We start from the raw sequence: 18115 nt of genomic DNA, 5'->3' as shown, positions 1-18115 counted from the left end.
TTACTTGGAAAGAGTGAAAGAAAAGGCCATAAAAAGAGTAGGAGTGTCAATGGCATTTTAAATGCCGAAATGAAACTTTAAAAACGTTGCAATCCAGTATTCTATATAAAATCTCCAGTCAAGGGAATGGGAAATGTGTAATAACAATAGAGTAAGATAAAAACACATAAGTTAGACATGAGAGTTGTGGACTGTGTCCAGCTCAACTGTCTTTTGTTTGGTGTTTGTAGCAACCTGACCTTCTTTTATTGTTTTGCTTGTTTTGCTTTACTTCTTAGGGTATAAGGTAGTTCCCCGTTATTACAGTGTTTCCTGCCTATTTGTATCCTTGTTGCTTAGCTTAGCGCTTATCCAGATCTACACATATATTGCTTTTTATGTTACCATTAACACACTTCTACAAAATTACTACTGTTCTTTATTAAGCAGATTTGTTGTGATAATGCTAATTTATGTAAACATTTAGGGATTGCCAACTTATGATACCCCAGAGGTGTTTGGATTACATCCCAACGCAGATATAACGTACCAAAGTAAGCTGGCAAAAGATGTTTTGGATACCATCCTTAGTATTCAGCCAAAGGACAGCTCTGGTGGAGGTGGTGAGACAAGAGAAGCGGTAGTTGCAAGATTGGCAGATGATATGCTAGAGAAACTCCCTGCTGACTATGTACCATTTGAAGTGAGTATATTTACATATTAAACTTGAATATAATGCGTTTTTTTTTTTTTATTCTTTATTTTGTTCATGCAGATATGAAACATGCAATTTGCACTGCCACAATAGCTGGTGCAGATCGATTGGCATTCACATATGTTTACATGGCATCAAAGACATTGCACTTTTTATTTTTTTGAGAGCGAAAAACAAACAGGATTACATTGTGTACTTCATAACCACCTAGAGGAGACAGTAGCTTTGCTCACCGATTGGTAGCGTGGTTTAGAAAAAGGTAGGGGTAAAGGTCATGCTAAAACATCGCTTTATATAATTGAGTCGAGTACAAGTGGCTTAGTGCCTGGCACCCTTATGTCGGTGCTTGGTATGTTAAAACAAGAAAAATAAAACAGAACTAGTTTAATAAACAGCCGTTACAGCAGTGCTCAATTATGTAAATGGGCATACGGTGCAGCAGCGGCCTCGACTACAGGCTTAAGCTAATACCTGGACATAGATGAGATAGTATCTCGGCTTGCTAGAATGACTCCAGGTGTGCTCTTGGGAGAATATATTTTTTTCCTTTTTTTTTTTTCTGCAGTTAAGCCACCTTGACTATTTAGGATAGGGCAAGCCAATGTGTCTACCAGGTTAGGCGCAGTGACCCTTTAAGGGGTTGCGAAAGAACATTCTGAACTGCCGAGATTCTCTTGGGCATAGAGTGAGGAACAATAAATGATGGACATATACAATTGTACAACATAAACAGGCCTGAGTAGGCACGTCATAGATTGAATAAGGCATTGATATGTCACTGTTAGATATTACAGGTTACACAATACAACTTAAAGAGGAACATGCAGGTCTATGAGTGTTACTTGTGTTATGCTAGGTAGCTGCAGTGTGGGGAAGTACATGTGTTCACTAAGCAGTTTGAGCTATCAGTGTAGGTGCTGAAATGTTGTGTCTGCATGGGCTATATGACGGTTTTATAACCACGGGCATCAGGTCATGCTGTGTGTGTGTGGTCATGATTCTGGTCATTAGTTTCACGCTGTGACTTGTGTGTAGTGAGGTGCTACAGGTTAGGGTTTGTTGTTCCGTGCCAGCGTGTGGATGCCTGCATGTGGAAGGAGTGTGGTTGCTCTGTATTATCTTGTGCCGGTGAGACTGTGCGTGCAGGTAAGTATGTAGGGGATCTATGGGGATAATGCATTTTTTTTTCTTTGCAAAATCTTTAATATTCATAGATCTGCACCGCAAGCACTTATCACTCACAACATTAAAACCACTGATTGGTGAAGTGAATAATATTAATTATATCATTACAATGATACCTGTTAAGAGGTATGATATATTAGGAAGCAAGTGAACAGTTACTTCTTTAATTTTATGTGTTGGAAGCAGAAAAAATGGTCAAGCATAAAGATGGACTTTGACAAGGGCCAAATAGTGATGGCTAGACTACTGGGTCAGAGCATCTGCAAGATGGCAAGTCTTGTGGAGTGTTCCCGGTATGCAGTGGTTAATACCTACCAAAAGTAGTGCAAGGAAAGACAACCTGTGAAGTCAAGGGTGCCAAAGACTCATTGATGCATTTGAGTAGGGAAGGTTAGCCAGTCTGTTCCGATCACATAGAAGAGCTAGTTTGCTGTGTATAGGGCTGCATGGAAACAGACTGGTCAGAGTGCACATGATGACCCCTGTCCACCACCGAAAGTGCCCTCCATGGGTAAGTGAGCATTAGAATTGTACCATGGAGCAATGGAAGCAAATTGTCTGGTCTGATAAATCATGTTTTCTTTTAGATCAGATGGATAGCTTGGTGCATGTGAGTAATTTACCTTGGGAAGAGATGGCAGTAGGATGCACTTTGGGGAAAAGGCAGGCCGGCAGAGGCGGTGTTATGCTCTGGCCAATGTTCAGCTGGGAAACCTTTGCTCCTGGCACTTATGTTGATGTTACTTTAACATATACTAAGTACCTAGAGATTGTTGAAGACCACATACACCCCTTCATGGCAATGATGTTCCCTGATGGCAGTGGCCTCTTTCACTGGGATAATGCACCCTACCATACTGCAAATCTTGAGGAACAGGACAAAGACCTCCAGGTGTGGCCTTGACTTCCAAATTCCCCAGATCTCAAATCTGATTAATCGTGCAACTTGCATGACTTGGATCTGCTGCTAATGTCTTAGTGGCAGATACCACAGGACACCTTCAGAGGTATTGCCTTGAAGCAGTACAGCTGTTTTGGCAGCATAAGGGAACCTACATAATATTAGGCAGGTGGTTTCAATGTTATGGCTCATCAGTGTAAATGTGTTCTAAAACTCAATATCTGCAGGATTGCACCCATCGAGGACTGATTGGCCACAAACTGTTGTCCTGTATTGTCATATGACTAGAAGATGCCTTGTTGCTTTATTACTTGTCTTTACAAGTAATGCAAATTCCTGGTGGTAGAATTAATAATCCTTGGGACACTGATTATTTTTTTTAAATCACAAAACTGTATTTTCAAGTCTTGTTACACTTATAACAACGTTTTATTGAATAAACAAAAATAAAATAATATTCCTCTTTATAAATACTTTGTGAATTGAAATAAGTACTGAAGTAATGCTGCTACTTGTCATGATACCTGTCCCTTGTGGTGTCACGCGATCACAGAAATTATGTATTTTCTGTGTTCTGATTCACAGCCATTCATCATAAATAACATGGAACCCTTCAATTGGTCTCCTTTTATAATGTCAGTCAGAGTGGTGCTTTTTGGTGATGTATACACCCTTGTGACATCATGGTACTCTTTAACCAATCACAACCCAGTATAGGGTATACATACTTCCTGGTTGTCCTTGTTTCCTTGCCCTGCTGTGAATCTTGTTACCTTGGCCTGACTTTCGATTCTGTGTATCTCTGTTACCCTTGACCTCTGCCTGTCTTTTATTTATTCTCTGTCTGCTTGCTTGCATACATTTCATTTATCTGTCTCAGGCACTCTAACAACCAGTATGTGTCCCTTTACTGTTTCTTTTAGATTTGATAGTTATTATATCTCCATTCCTGACACTACTTCAATAGCATATCTATCGGTTATACAGACTGCATGTTGAGAAACTTGTTAACATCAACCAGTTGTAAACATTTTCCTATGGTCGTTTCATTGCAATGCATTTAATTGTTGTAAAATAAACAGTGTAATTATCTTGCCCATTGCTCTTGTGACAGGTCAGAGAAAGACTCCTAAAAATGGGCCCATTCCAACCAATGAACATTTTTCTCCGTCAAGAAATTGACAGAATGCAGAGAATAATAAGCCTGGTGCGAACAACCCTTACAGATCTAAAACTTGCCATTGATGGCACCATTATAATGAGTGAAAACTTAAGAGATGCTTTAGATTGTATGTATGATGCAAGAATTCCAGAGCGCTGGAGAAAGGTAAAATATCCAAAAAAGTTTATTCTGCTTTTTAAATGTAATCTATTTTCTAATTGCTTGTATTGCATTCTGCTAAATGTATTTTTCCCTGCATAAGTATTACATCTTGCAGAAAAAAAGCTAATTACTATTTTAAAAACAGAATTTATTGCATTCGAATTACTGTAATTCTTCAACATCTAATTACATATTTCTATTTCTAGAGTAAAATAATGCTTAGATTTTTTTGTAGATGTAAGTTAGAAGAACAGTTTGTGATTCAATATAATTTGAATTTGTGTTAAAAGATTATAATCTTATCCAGTTCCGTTGGTAATAAAGGGATGGTATGCACTGTAACAGTCTTCCTATGTTAAAAGAAAGTCCAGGTGTCATCTACATTTCCAGAAATCTCACTGTAATTACTGCAGATTAGAAGTGCTATTGGTAGGCATATGTTTGTTTAATGATAAAAATAAATAAAACATGTAAACTATATGTTATGTGTAATGCACAGATCAGTGGTGGGTGCACTTTTTGGCAATTAGTTTCCTGCAATACAAACCAAATCAATGAATATCAAAGATTTCGAAATCTAAAACTAGTACCTCTACTTCATCCATTAGATTGAAATTCTGCATGTTATTGTCTCTTATTAGTCTTCCCTCTAACAGTCTTGTTAGAGTTGAAAGTGGCTTTGGACCTTATCTTTATATAACAGGCTTGCCAAAAGTGCAAACATTATTTTACATTTCAAATTAGCTAATGTTTTAATCTTCAACAGTACTTGTTAAAATAGAAAGTTGGGGAAAATGTTAAATTCTCCTTACGATATATTGTAATCCGTTTGCAAACTTACCAGACTTACCGGCTATATGAGAACTCAAGCAATGAAACATTTGTAGATCAAACAGGGAACAATGTGATTGCACACACAGTGGTAAAACCTTGCAGTTGGTAATAATAATTAAAAGCTATATAATATGAAAGATAAAAATATCATGGTATAGTATGTAAACACAAATAAGAATGGTGAGATAACTTGGAACACTCACAAATTAAAGAGCCAGTTAAAAGTAGGCTCTAGACTGTACAGGCATTTCATCAATCTCAGGTTGATGCAGGGTAGAATACTTCAAGTGCCAGGTCCCTCAGAAAGCAGCAATATTCCTTTAAAATGTAGTCAGGAACCAAATTAAGTTACAAACTCTTTATTGCACACAAAACAAATTTAAACTATAAAGATACTTGCACAACCAGTTTCGACCAAAGTCTTCCTCAGGTGCATATGTTCATACAATGTCCGTACATCCATATATATACCACGCTAATGTTCTTATTTAGTCCAGGTGTGTTAATTGTCATGAACCAAAGCCCAGGTCAGTGGCTTTTCACCACCACCTTCCTATGGCTTTTCACCACCTCCAACATGGTGGGACATCCAGTTCTGGGATATCCAACCTTCCCATGATGGTTTCACATCCTTTTGCAGCCTTGCCCTCCAAAATCGCCGTGCATTGCCTTCCTCTGGCAGGCTTCCTGTTGTGGCTGCTCGTTTCCAGAGGTTCTTACCTCTCTAAGATGGCGGCATTTCCACATCCTTCAGTTCTGAGCTGCCTCCGAACATTCTCAATACACAGAAAGAGTAAAAAAAAAAAAGCCTTTTTGGCCATATTAGAGGATTGAGTTAATTTGAAAATCAATATTTAACCCTTTTGGGAACAGTGTCTGCAGCTCAAAGACCCATCTAGTTTCTTTCTTCCCCATGTTGCAGGCAATGTTCCCACCCCTCCAATGTGTATTAACATTTTCTAGTCAGAAATTCTACTTCTTTTGGGTTACAATTGTGTACCTCTAAAACATGGTTCATAGCCATTTTTAAGCCATTTTTAAATGTTTCTAACATGCTCACTAATTCTTGTTTGTAAAGGTCTAGATGTTTTGCCCACATATTCATCTCAATAAATAAATAATTTTTTTAGAATGGCAGGTAATTCAAGGATTCAATATTGTACTCTTTCTTAGTCACCTGCGATTTAAAAGTCATTTTGATCTTATTCGTATTATTAATCGTGTTTTTACATGCAGTACAGTTCCGTCAATGATAAAATCCTTTCTGTGTTGCTGACCAATTCGTTAAAAAATCCTTATTGATCCTTAAAAGTTTTAGTTATTGTACAGCGCCATTAATCATTAAAAGTTTTTAGTTCTTTTATCTATTTGCTTGTAGATGTTTAGCTTTATTATTTAGTTTTTTTACTTCAAAAAATATAAATGCAACATGTCTACACTTTCCTTTAAATGTGATGTATGCTTGTCCTTGATATTAATTTGTTATCTATTGGTTTAGGCATCGTGGGCTTCAAGCACCCTAGGGTTCTGGTTTACTGAGCTTTTGGAGAGAAATAGGCAGTTCCATTCCTGGATCTTTGAAAGTCGACCAAATTGTTTTTGGATGACAGGATTTTTTAATCCTCAAGGATTTTTAACTGCAATGAGACAGGTAAAATTATTTACCAATACATATACATGAAATTAATTGTATATATTTAAAATCTGCCATGTCTGACACTTTACTTTTTGTGATGTAGGAAATTACTCGAGCCAACAAAGGTTGGGCCTTGGATAGTGTGGTTCTATGCAATGAAGTGACTAAGTGGATGAAGGATGATATTACAAGTCCACCACAGGAAGGTGTTTATGTGTATGGTCTATACCTTGAAGGAGCAGGTTGGGATAGAAGAAATATGAAGCTCATAGAATCGAAGCCTAAAGTCTTGTTTGAGTTGATGCCTGTGATCAGGATATATGCAGACAATACAAGTAAGTCATTTATAATTGTAATACTGTTGCAAAATTCAATCTGTTGGCATCAGTTGGCTAAACATTTACCATACTTTTTTTTTTTTAAATAAACTTTGTTTTTTTTTTTGTCAAGCTGGACAACACATTTCTAAGTTTAATAAATATTATATGGACTTTGTGCTGTACTTATCTCTCAAGGGCCAACAGCAATACTGTAAAATGTGACACGTCAACACATGCAGAGGGAGAAGGGGGAGCCCAGAGAGACTTTGCTCTTGCCCTCTTTTGGGTGCAAATCTGGTGTATGATTCCCGGCTCTGAAGTTAAGCGTTTTGAACTCACAAAAGCAGGCTCTGCATCAGGTATCTCTGCATCAATCACCAGATCCAGTGAGAGACTTTCTGTGGTTGAGCTTGATCCTTACAATAGGGTACAAAATAATATTAAAAATACAAAATAATATGAATACACAACATATAGAGCAGGTAAAAAATATAATCAACCATGATTACAGGTGTATTCTGTTTTGAGATATGTAGAGAGGGATCTCTTGAAGGATTTTAGGCTGGGGGTAGCTTTGAAAGTACCCGGGAGGTGCGTTGCTCTGTAGGAAAATGATGATCAAGCTACTTTCTTTTTGTATTGTGGTCAACTAAATAAAGTGCTGGTACTGCATTGAATGTTATAGGAGGTGAGAACAGCCGGGGAGAGCATTCTACTCAGCTAGGGTGGGAGATTCCCAGAGAAGCTCTTTAACACAAGGCTGTAAAGATGAAGGGTTTGTCTGGATTCCATCGATAGCTAGTTTAGTTCTTTTAACATGTCACAATGGTGGGTCATGTAATTACATTGTAGCACAAAGCGGCAAATTGAGTTATACAATGTAGTAAGTTTATGAATGTGGGTTTGTGGTGCAAGTGCATACTCTACTTCACACTTATCAAGGACTGGCATTAACATTTGCTGTACAAGCTGTTTCTATTGGGCATAGGCAGGATTTGTTGCTGTACAGGGCACCTAGTTTTTATATAGTTTTGATGAAGGTTTTTCAATGTGGAGGCCAAAAGATAGATGGGGGTCTAGCAACATACCTAAGTATCTGAAAGAATGGACTGTGGTCAGTGTGTTACTTGTTTTTATTTATACGCTTAGATGGAAATGTTGTATTTTTTGCAATTTAATACTGTTCCAAAGATCATTGTGACAGTCTTTTCTGTGTTTAGGAAAAGTTTGTTTTTTGTGATCCACTTCTCTACCTCTCTGAAATCTGTGATAGATTTGGTTTGCTAGCGTAGATTACTGTGTCGTCTATACATCTGTACAGTTGAGGCTTTGCATTTGTTAGGCAGATCATTTATGAATGTGTATAGGTATAGTCGGGGCCGAGTATGGAGCCTTGGGGAACAGCATGCGCGGCTGGGAGAGGGAAGGAGGCACTGTTAGAAATGGACATATATTGTGATTGATCCGATATATATGATTGAAAACAGGTTAGTTGATCATCGCCAATACCTGAGTTTTTAAGTTTTTGCAATAGAATTCCATGATCTACTTTGTCAAAGGCTTTGGCAAAATCAAGGAAATAGCTCCAATTGGGTCTCCTTGCTTCATGCCAGTTTGGATGTCATTGCAAAGTTTTAAGAGGGAAGTTGTAGTTGAGTGATTTGGATGAAACCTAATTGATCATCCCCAGGATGTACTTGGAAACCAGAGTAATCTGAATGTACCTTTCCTGGTTAAATACTTTGTTATTATTATTATCAGGGGTTAGACCGTTTGATTGTTCGTAATACTCATAGTTGCGTGTGAACACATTTTTTCAAGGTTTTTGACAATATAGGGAGCAATGATATCAGGCGATAACTGGAAACCAAAGTCATATTATTAATATTTATTATTATTATTTATAGTTATAAATTATTTGTAATAAAATATCACAACTTTCATGGAAAGGTAGTAGTACTCTTGCAGTTTTCCAAAGTTTGGGATGTATCCAGTCACCAGGGAGGGATTAATTGATTAAGGTTGCGACATAGCAATTGCCGGTGCACTAAGCTCCAGCAACATTGCTAGGATTTTATCAGGACCACACAGGTTTTTATTTTTTAGATTAAGGTGTTTATTAATGACCCTAACAGGCACAGGTCTAAAACTGTACTTCTCTATTTGGTTTCTTTGTACAGTAACTACTGATACCGGTTTCCTAGTGTGAGCAGGGTTAAGATCTAGCTATAGCTATCTAAACGCCTATTTAATGAAATGCATACTGTGCTGACTTTTAGAACGGTATTAAACTCATACAAAAAGCCTGGGGCCACTAAAGATGGCCCCAGCTGATAGAGAAAAGCTGCAGTTTTGAGATACCTGCTGTTTATTGGTACCAGCAGAGTTTTATCCTCTGCTGATACTTATTCTGCATGAAGTTTGCTATCAATGGGCTTTAAAGCCTTGCACCACATGACAGCATAGACAGTTAAGAGGTAGTTAACATTGATAGTTAATTTGGTAAAGTTTGATCAGGTCTTCATGTTACATGGCTGTCACTGTCAGGTTTCTGTAGATTTAATTTTGTAGACCAAAGTATGAAACTCTTCAAAGAGTTTGGGAGTTTGTTGATCTACAAAATGGTCCCATTACTTCAACCTAAAATATAAAGAATAAGCACAATATCACTTTTAATTTTATTATTATTGCTATTAATCCATATAATTTCTTCATTATAAATCATGCATGTATACAATTTCCCTTGAAGCAATAACAGGAATGGCAGTGATTTTGGAATAGCAGAAATATGATATGTATTATTCTTCCCCTTAATGTTACTACTTGTTTGCTTTATTTGGTCTTCTAGACCACTTCTTCTCTATTCTCTAAATTCAAATGCAAAAAAAAAAAACCAACACATTAAATTGTAGTAACTGACACAACACCCTTTGAGAGTGTGCATTAACAAGAATAGAGACTCTTTCATGGAGATTATTTTGTAATTGACCAGTCAAATATTGTCATCCAACCTAGGGATTTTGTATAAAAATTTAACTGTCAACTAACAAGATAGAGACACAATTTAAACCTCTTTCCCATAACCATGAACCAGGCATTCTCTAAACTTGCAGCAATAGTACAGCATCTTTGCCCTGGGAAAATGTTCTGTACATTTTCCTTTTGCTAGCTACCATGCTCCAAACTATGGTACCCATACAAAAATGCTTTGCATACCTATTCATAATTTTAATTAGAACATGCCACCAGGCGTTTTGCTAGGTGGCAAAAACACCAGGGGCTTCAACCCAAGCGTAAATTTAATGGTTCATCCCACCAGGGCCGCCATCAGGGCATGACAACCATAACGGTTGTCATGGGCCCGGCGGTCCTGGGGGGCCCGGACTGCTCTGGGAGTCCCGGGCCCCACATTCTATTTGTGCACATATAGATAGCGATTATCGCTATCTATATGTTCACCTCGGGCCCCGGCTACCTGTAGAATGCAGACAGGGACCAGCCAGCACATCTTAACTCTCCAGCTGCTCCTGCCCGTAACTCTCGCGAGCTCCGCGGCCGGCAGAGCGTCACGGGTTACCACGGCAACGCTCCGCGCGGCAAAAAGCACAGCTCGCGAGACTTACAAGCAGGAGCTGCTGGAGAGTAAGGATGTGCTGGCTGGTCCCCGTCTGCATTCTACAGCGGCTGGCTCCCTCTACCAGACCACCGGACCACCAGGGATGCGATCTCCCCCCTCCCTGGCCAGGTAAGAAGCAGGGAGGGGGGAATAAAATGCCACCAAAAAAGCTCCCCTCTCACCCCACACCCCGTTATGCAGCCCCCTATTTTACATAAAGCCCCCACATTTACACACACTAAAACCACAGCACACACACTGCATACACACACTAAAACCACAACACACACACTGCATACACACACTAAAACCACAACACACACACACTGCATACACACACTAAAACCACAACACACACACTGCATACACACACTAAAACCACAACACACACACTGCATACACACACTAAAACCACAACACACACACTGCATACACACACTAAAACCACAGCACAAACACACACTGCATTCACCATAAACACAGTAAAACCACAACACAAACACACACTGCTTTCACCATACACACACTAAAACTACAACATAAACACACACTGCATTCACCATACACACACTAAAACTACAACACACACACACACTGTATTCACCATACACACACTAAAACCACAACACAAACATGCACTGCATTCACCATACACACACTAAAACCACAACACAAACATGCACTGCATTCACCATACAAACACTTAAACCACAACACAAACACACACAGCATTCACCACACACACACTAAAACAACAACACAAACTCTGCATTCACCACACAAACACACAGTTTATCTAAAACACACAAAACTACATTAATTATACAAATGTGCAATCTGTATCCATTTTACACACCACACAGGCCATCCTTGTGGGTGGACTCAGAATGGGCCCTCGGGGGCGGGCCCAGGGGGCCCACACTTTGAACTGTGTCAGGGGCCCCGAAATTTCTGATGGCAGCCCTGCATCCCACCTATATTTATTTAAGTTTCTCGCAGAGTGCAGAACAACTTAATGAGTCTCCATCCCATTTTATATTACATTGGTCTATTATATTTTGAGCTGATATAGTTCACAAACATTTATGCAGTTTTTGAATATTAACAGAAATTATTTATCTGGCATGTAACACAATCTGCAGACAATGTTTTGCAGATTGTCTATCCAGTTATTCATTAATTGCTTTGCAAGTATATCCATTTTGTCCATGTCTTACTGCCAAATTTCCACATTCAGACACATTCATACATACGTACATACAGAGACATAAAGGCATACAGTTACATACATGCATACAGAGACATATATACAAACATTCAGCGACAAACATACATTCAGTGTAATAATTACAAAATAAGGTTCACATTTACCAGATAAAAGAATTTAGCAAAGTCTTACTAATATAATAATTATTATTGTCAAGTTTTGCACAAAATCACCACTAGCATCTGGGTAACACAAAACCTACCCGCGTAGCGCTCACATGGAGAGGAGGTTAACGCAGAAGAGGGGGCACCTCTACACCCCCACACCCTTATCTTCCCCCACCTTTCCCTTCTCCTTTCTCACTCTATTTCTTTATGACACAACACACAAAACAGAGTGAAATACATAGAGGTACTAACTTACTGACCGACATTGGGTTCACAAACTTCACGACAGCGGGACGATGACAAAGAGGAACATAAGGGGATAGCCACCTCTACATTGTTATACTGTATGATGCACAACCTTATTGTTACCAAATCCATATTGTTAAAGTATTAATGCCTGCACCTATAACTGATATGTTATGTAATAGACATAGTTTGATGACTCGAATGTTATTATGATCATTATTGTGCCGCACTGTAAGGGCCTGCGAGCCCAATATCCCTTTGACTCTACCTCAATAAAAAAGATTATCCAAAAAAAAAAAAAAAAAGTTTTGCACAAAATCCTGGCACATCAAAGTTTATTGGAATCCCTAAGTACTTAAGCATAAAATGATAAAGTCTCAAGCTAGAGGACAACCCAGGTACGTACGCATGGCTCATTGCTAAAAATAAACATGAGGATGTGGACATTTGAGAAATATTCAGTTTGAGTTCTAAAATCCATGCCTGAGTGCATGGGCATCCGCAGGAATTTTTCCAGGGGGGGCATAATTGTAATGACATCCACACTTGATCCCTTTTTGACAGTGTCATGAAAGAGAAGGGGCATAGTCATTATCACATAAAGCCAGGGTGAATAGCGTTTTCACAACTATGGTGTCAGGAATACATGTTTGTATTCCTTACACTATAGTGTTCCTTTAAGCAAATTAAAGGAACATTCTGGTCACCATAACAACTTCATCTAAATAAAAATGCGGATGCCAGGTAGCCCCTGGGTGGTCTCTTTCCTTTACGGCAGGGGTGGGCAATTCTTTTGGCTTGGGGGCCACTTTGTGGGAGCGGAGGTTAGCGGAGGGCCGCACCTTTAAAAATGATTGCATTAATTAGTTAACTTTGCATTTCAGAAAAGGTATAAATTGTATCATAAAAATCAATAAATATAAATTAAATAAAATAGTGGTAGTTTTATTCAATTTATTTATTGTGCTAATTTCATATCATCTATAGCTGCAAGCACATTTAATTTTAGAATCAATCCATGAGACAAATGTACCCTATCACACTTTTCTACAATTTTTTTAAAATCAGGAGTGAGATTGCTTGTTGAGATTCTCATCCCAGCCTGCAAGTTAATGTCTAAGCATCTATATTTACTCTTGTTGATCTTCATGCAAGAAAAAATTTGCTCACAAATATATGTAGACCCAAATATAGAGAACATTTTCCCAGCAAATTTCTTCATACAATTTTTCAGCAGACAAAGTTTTGTAAAAGTCAACTAATGTCACAGCATTAAAGGGGCGTGATGAGAGAGAGGGAGAGGGAGGGTGATGGTGACAGGGAGAGGGAGGGTGATGGTGACAGGGAGAGGGAGGGTGATGGTGACAGGGAGAGGGAGGGTGATGGTGACAGGGAGAGGGAGGGTGATGGTGTCAGGGAGAGGGAGGGTGATGGTGACAGGGAGAGGGAGGAGATGGTGACAGGGAGAGGGAGGTGATGTGTGGGGGGTGATGGTGAGAGGAAGAGGGGGTGATGGTGTGGGGGGGGTGATTTGAGAGGGAGAGGGGGGTGATGGTGACCAGAAGAGGGAGGTGATGATGTGGGGGGTGATGGTGAGAGGGAGAGGAGGGTGATGGTGAGATGGTGAGAGGGAGATGGTGGGAGGGAGAGGGTGATGGTGAGAGGGAGATGGTGAGAGGGTGATGGTGATGGTGAGAGGGTGATGGGGAGAGGGGCTGGGTGATGGGGAGGGGGAAATGGGGTGGGTGATGGGGAGGGGGAGAGGGTTGGGTGATGGGGAGAGGGGGAAAGGGGGTGGATGATGGGGAGGGGGAAAAGGGGAGGGGGAGAGGGGGTAGGGATGGCAATGGGGAGAGGGTGATGGGGATGGTGAGAGGGGGAGGGTGATGGTGATGGGGAGAGGGAGAGGGGGGGGTGAGAGGGGGGTGAGAGGGGGGTGATGGTGAGGGGGGTGAGTTGATGGAGGGGGGTTGACGGTGGGGAGGGGTGATGCTGAGGGAGGGGGGTGATGGTGGGGGGGTTGATGTGAGGGAGGGGAGTTGATGTTGGGGGGTGTGATGCTGAGGGAGGGGGTTGATGGTGAGGGAGAGGGGGTGATGTGAGAGGAGACTACATACCTTAATATAACCCTGGTGGTCCGGTAGGCTCCCTGGGGGTCCGGTGGGCATTACTTCTGGTCTGCAACTCCGCAGAGCTGCAGACCATGAATCTCATGAGATCCAATCAGAGCGTTGCCTTGGTAACCCGCTTGAACGCTCTGATTGGCCAGTTTTAGACGAGACACATGGTCTGCAGCTCTGCTCACTCTGGACCGGTGTCTGCGATGGTGGCAAGCGGAGCAAGCCAACGGGCCCCTTCCTGGTGTTGGGTCCTCGGTCACTGACCGAGGACCCAACACAGTCTGCCCTCAAAGAGCCGCCTCCGCTTGGCAGGCCACAAAAAACTCTGTGGCGGGCCGCATGTGGACCGCGGGTCACAATTTGCCCACCCCTGCTTTAAGGGGTTAAACTGCTCTCAAATGGTTTGACCCCAAAGACTTCCTACACCTTCAGATCTCCAGGTCGCTTAGTGGTATTCGGCTTCTGAGTGTCAGGAAGTGCAGACTGACGTCCGGCATGGGTGCTGCAGATTGGCTAGAGTGATCAGTTGACGCTCTAAGCCAATCGCTAGTTCCCGGTTCATAAAAATGTTTTTAACTTTTTTACGAATGGGGAGCTACTGATTGGCTTAGAGTGCCAACTGTCTGCTCTAGCCAATCAGCGACACCCCTACCCAGTGGCACTCTGTGCTTCCTGACACTTTTTTTTACCTGGGGAGATGAGAAGGTCCAAAGTTTTTTGCCAGGCCTAGGTACCAAAGCATTATGATGTGGTGTCCAGAATAAAGTGGAGCATTCACTTCACTTGTCTTTCCTGCTCTAATCTCCTTTTCTTCTCCTTCATTTGACACAGTCTTCTTTATTTTCTGACAATGTCTTCTCTCCTCCTTGGCTCCTTCATCTTTCTGCTTATTTTGCGCCCTTCTGCTCCTTTCTCATCCCAATCCCTTTCTGCTCCTTGCTGTCCCTTTCTGCTCATTGCTACCCTTTTCTGCTCCCTCTCCTACTTTACCTTTGTGCCCCTTCTGATTCTTTCTGCTCCCTTAGTTTTGTGCTTCTACGGTATCTTTGCAGACCCTTCCTTCTCCTTGCAGACCCTTTCTGCTCCTTGCTGCCCCTTGCAGACCCTTTCTGCTCCTTGCTGCCCCTTGCAGACCCTTACTTCTCCTTGCAGACCCTTCCTGCTCCTTGCAGACCCTTCCTGCTAATTTCTGCTCCTTCTCCTACTTTATGTTTCTGCTCCTTCTGTCCCTTCCAGCTCATTGCTGACCCTTTCTGCTCCTTGATGTCCCTTCCTGCTCATTTCTGTTCCTTCTCCTACTTTACCTTTGTGCTCCTTCTGTCCCTTCCTGCTCCTTGCTGACCCTTTCTGCTACTTTCTGCTTCTTCTACTTTACCTTTGTGCTACTTTACCTTCCAGCTCCTTGCTGACCCTTCCTGCCCCTTCCTGCTTCTTGCTGCCCCTTCCTGCTTCTTGCTGCCCCTTCCTGCTTCTTGCTGCCCCTTCCTGCTTCTTGCTGACCCTTCCTGCTCCTTGCAGACTCTTTCTGCTCCTTGCAGACCCTTCGTGCTCCTTGCCTGGAGCAGATATGTTTTTAAGTGTGTTCACCAAAACTGTAAAAAGTATGTTTTTGCATAGTCAAACAAATAAGCAACGTTAAAGGGAAACGCCAACCTTTTAAAGCACTTTGTGTGAAGAGTGTGTCCTCTTTTTTTCATTTTGCAAGAAGTGCAGATTTTAATAGAAAATAACTACTTTATAAACTAACCTAGTTACACTCCCTGGCTTTCCAGCAGACAACATATCCTGTTACTTCCTGGTTCAGTGTAGCTAAACTCGGGAAGCAGCAATTGTCTAGATCACCTGCCTTGTAAAGCTCTCATTGAGCTGTATTGGGAACTCTGATTGCACAACCACAGAAAGTCTGGTCGAGGTTTGTAGGGGAGGGCGGTTTAGCAAAGATGCAGACAAGAGAAGTGCAGATTTTGCAAGGGTTTTTTTTTTTTAATAATGATGAAATAATGAAAAAATGCATATTTAAAAGCATGCATGTTGCCTTTTGGGGTATATCTACTCAACAGTGATTTGTATTTATATTGTATTTGAGCATTTATTTTTAGGTTATGTATAACTTTTGTTTTTCATTCTGTCTTTTATAGCCGCAAGAGATCCACGCCTCTACTCCTGTCCAATATACAAGAAACCAGTACGTACTGATCTCAACTACATTGCTGCAGTTGATCTAAAATCCACTCCAATTCCTGAGCACTGGATATTACGTGGTGTTGCACTTCTCTGTGATGTGAAATAGATTGCTAATTTTTTACATTCCACCATCTGACTTTTTATTAAATTATTTATTTAACAGCTGACTATCGTAAATGATCTATATTTTTGTTGTGCTAATAAAGAAAATATGACCTTTCTTTGTAAAAATGTGTGATTTTATCTAAATTCTTATGAGAAAAAATGGGATTATTACACTATTACAACTTTGTAAATTATACAAAATAGTAAACAACAAAAAAATATTTAATTGTCATAAATAACTTTTGGAGGTTGTTAAAGCTTGCTGTAGTCACTTTCAGCCCCTGGATCGATCAGCTACTGACCTCTGTGGCGATCCGCTTCAGAGCGATCACATGGCTGGCATAGCTGCCCATAGCTATGCCTGCAGGGGTACTGCCTGGGCTGTCAGGCAGTACCCTGGCTGCTGGAAAAAAATAAATAATAATAATTAGAAAGCACAGAAAGTATTTATATTTTTTATAATATATATATATATGTATATAAATATACACATATTATATACATATGTTATATATATATTATTCATACTTAGTGTATTTTTTATAAAAATGTATTAATATAAACATACACTTAGAATGAAATCACACACATATATTATATATATATATATATATATATATATATATATATATATATATATATATATATATGGGAAGGCGGAGCCTGGAGTTGTGGGAGGGGTTGATCCGGCCTATATAAACTCAGACTTACCTCCATACCAGGTCGACGATTTTTTGGTCACTTCCGCTACCGGTTCCAGAGACAGTCTTCCTCGTGGTTTCTTGGGCCTACCAGTGGTTTTCCAGAGTCCCAGAGCTTCTCCGACCCTAGGAAAATACCCTCCCGCTGGCCGCATCTGCCGGGATTCGTTTTTGCCACGTCCCCAGTACTCTTGACGCATTTCCGGGTTGGCCGCCAGGCACCCGGAAACAGTGAGTACAAACCACACTAATTTTGTGCTTTCACACGAACCGCGCTAACATGTACGAATACCTCTGTACACGAATGGCTACATTAAATGTGACTAGTTACATAGACGGTTATAGGAACGATTATTCACACGACCGGGTATCTATATGAACGACTGCTCATACGAATGGCCACTCATACGAACGGTTGTTCATGCCAACAGTTGTTCATATAAACAGCTATTCATATGTACGGTTAATTACACAAACGTCTATTAAACGAACGATTATTTACACGACCAGGTATCCATACGAACGACCACTCATATGAACGGCTATTTCATGCAAGCAGCGGTTCATGTAAACAGCTCTTTCATTCGTACGGTTAATTACTCAGACGGCTATTCATTTGAACAATACTAATACGAATGGCTAAAGTTATACGTACGACGAAATATCTATATTGATGAAATCCACAAACCATTCATACAAATGGAGGTTTTCAGACGAAAGCTTAGTTCACGAATGAACACACTAAATGAACAAACGTACGAAACATGACTCATACACAGAGTCTCAAAGCTACACCGCCATCTACTGGCAGAAATTGGACATAACAGCCGCAACAGTTAAACAATAATGAGCCTACAACAGGCACCAAAACGGTT

General features: G+C 40.5%; 1 protein-coding gene across 1 annotated transcript in view; it reads left to right on the top strand.

Moving 5' to 3' along the window:
- The window catches only part of DNAH5 (dynein axonemal heavy chain 5), a 193295-nt gene extending 176668 nt beyond the window's left edge, over positions 1–16627 (top strand). The window contains exons 75-79 of the mRNA XM_063451949.1: positions 467–682; positions 3895–4107; positions 6437–6589; positions 6678–6909; positions 16389–16627. Coding sequence (XP_063308019.1) covers positions 467–682; positions 3895–4107; positions 6437–6589; positions 6678–6909; positions 16389–16540 — 966 coding nt within the window. The 3' untranslated portion in view covers positions 16541–16627. The remainder of the gene's footprint in view (positions 1–466; positions 683–3894; positions 4108–6436; positions 6590–6677; positions 6910–16388) is intronic.
- The last annotated feature ends 1488 nt before the right edge of the window (positions 16628–18115 follow it).

Source organism: Pelobates fuscus, chromosome 4 (assembly GCF_036172605.1).
Source record: "Pelobates fuscus isolate aPelFus1 chromosome 4, aPelFus1.pri, whole genome shotgun sequence".
NCBI lineage: Eukaryota > Metazoa > Chordata > Amphibia > Anura > Pelobatidae > Pelobates > Pelobates fuscus.
The sequence above is the reverse complement of the archived record's forward strand: the minus strand, read 5'-3'. Positions and strand labels throughout refer to the sequence as shown.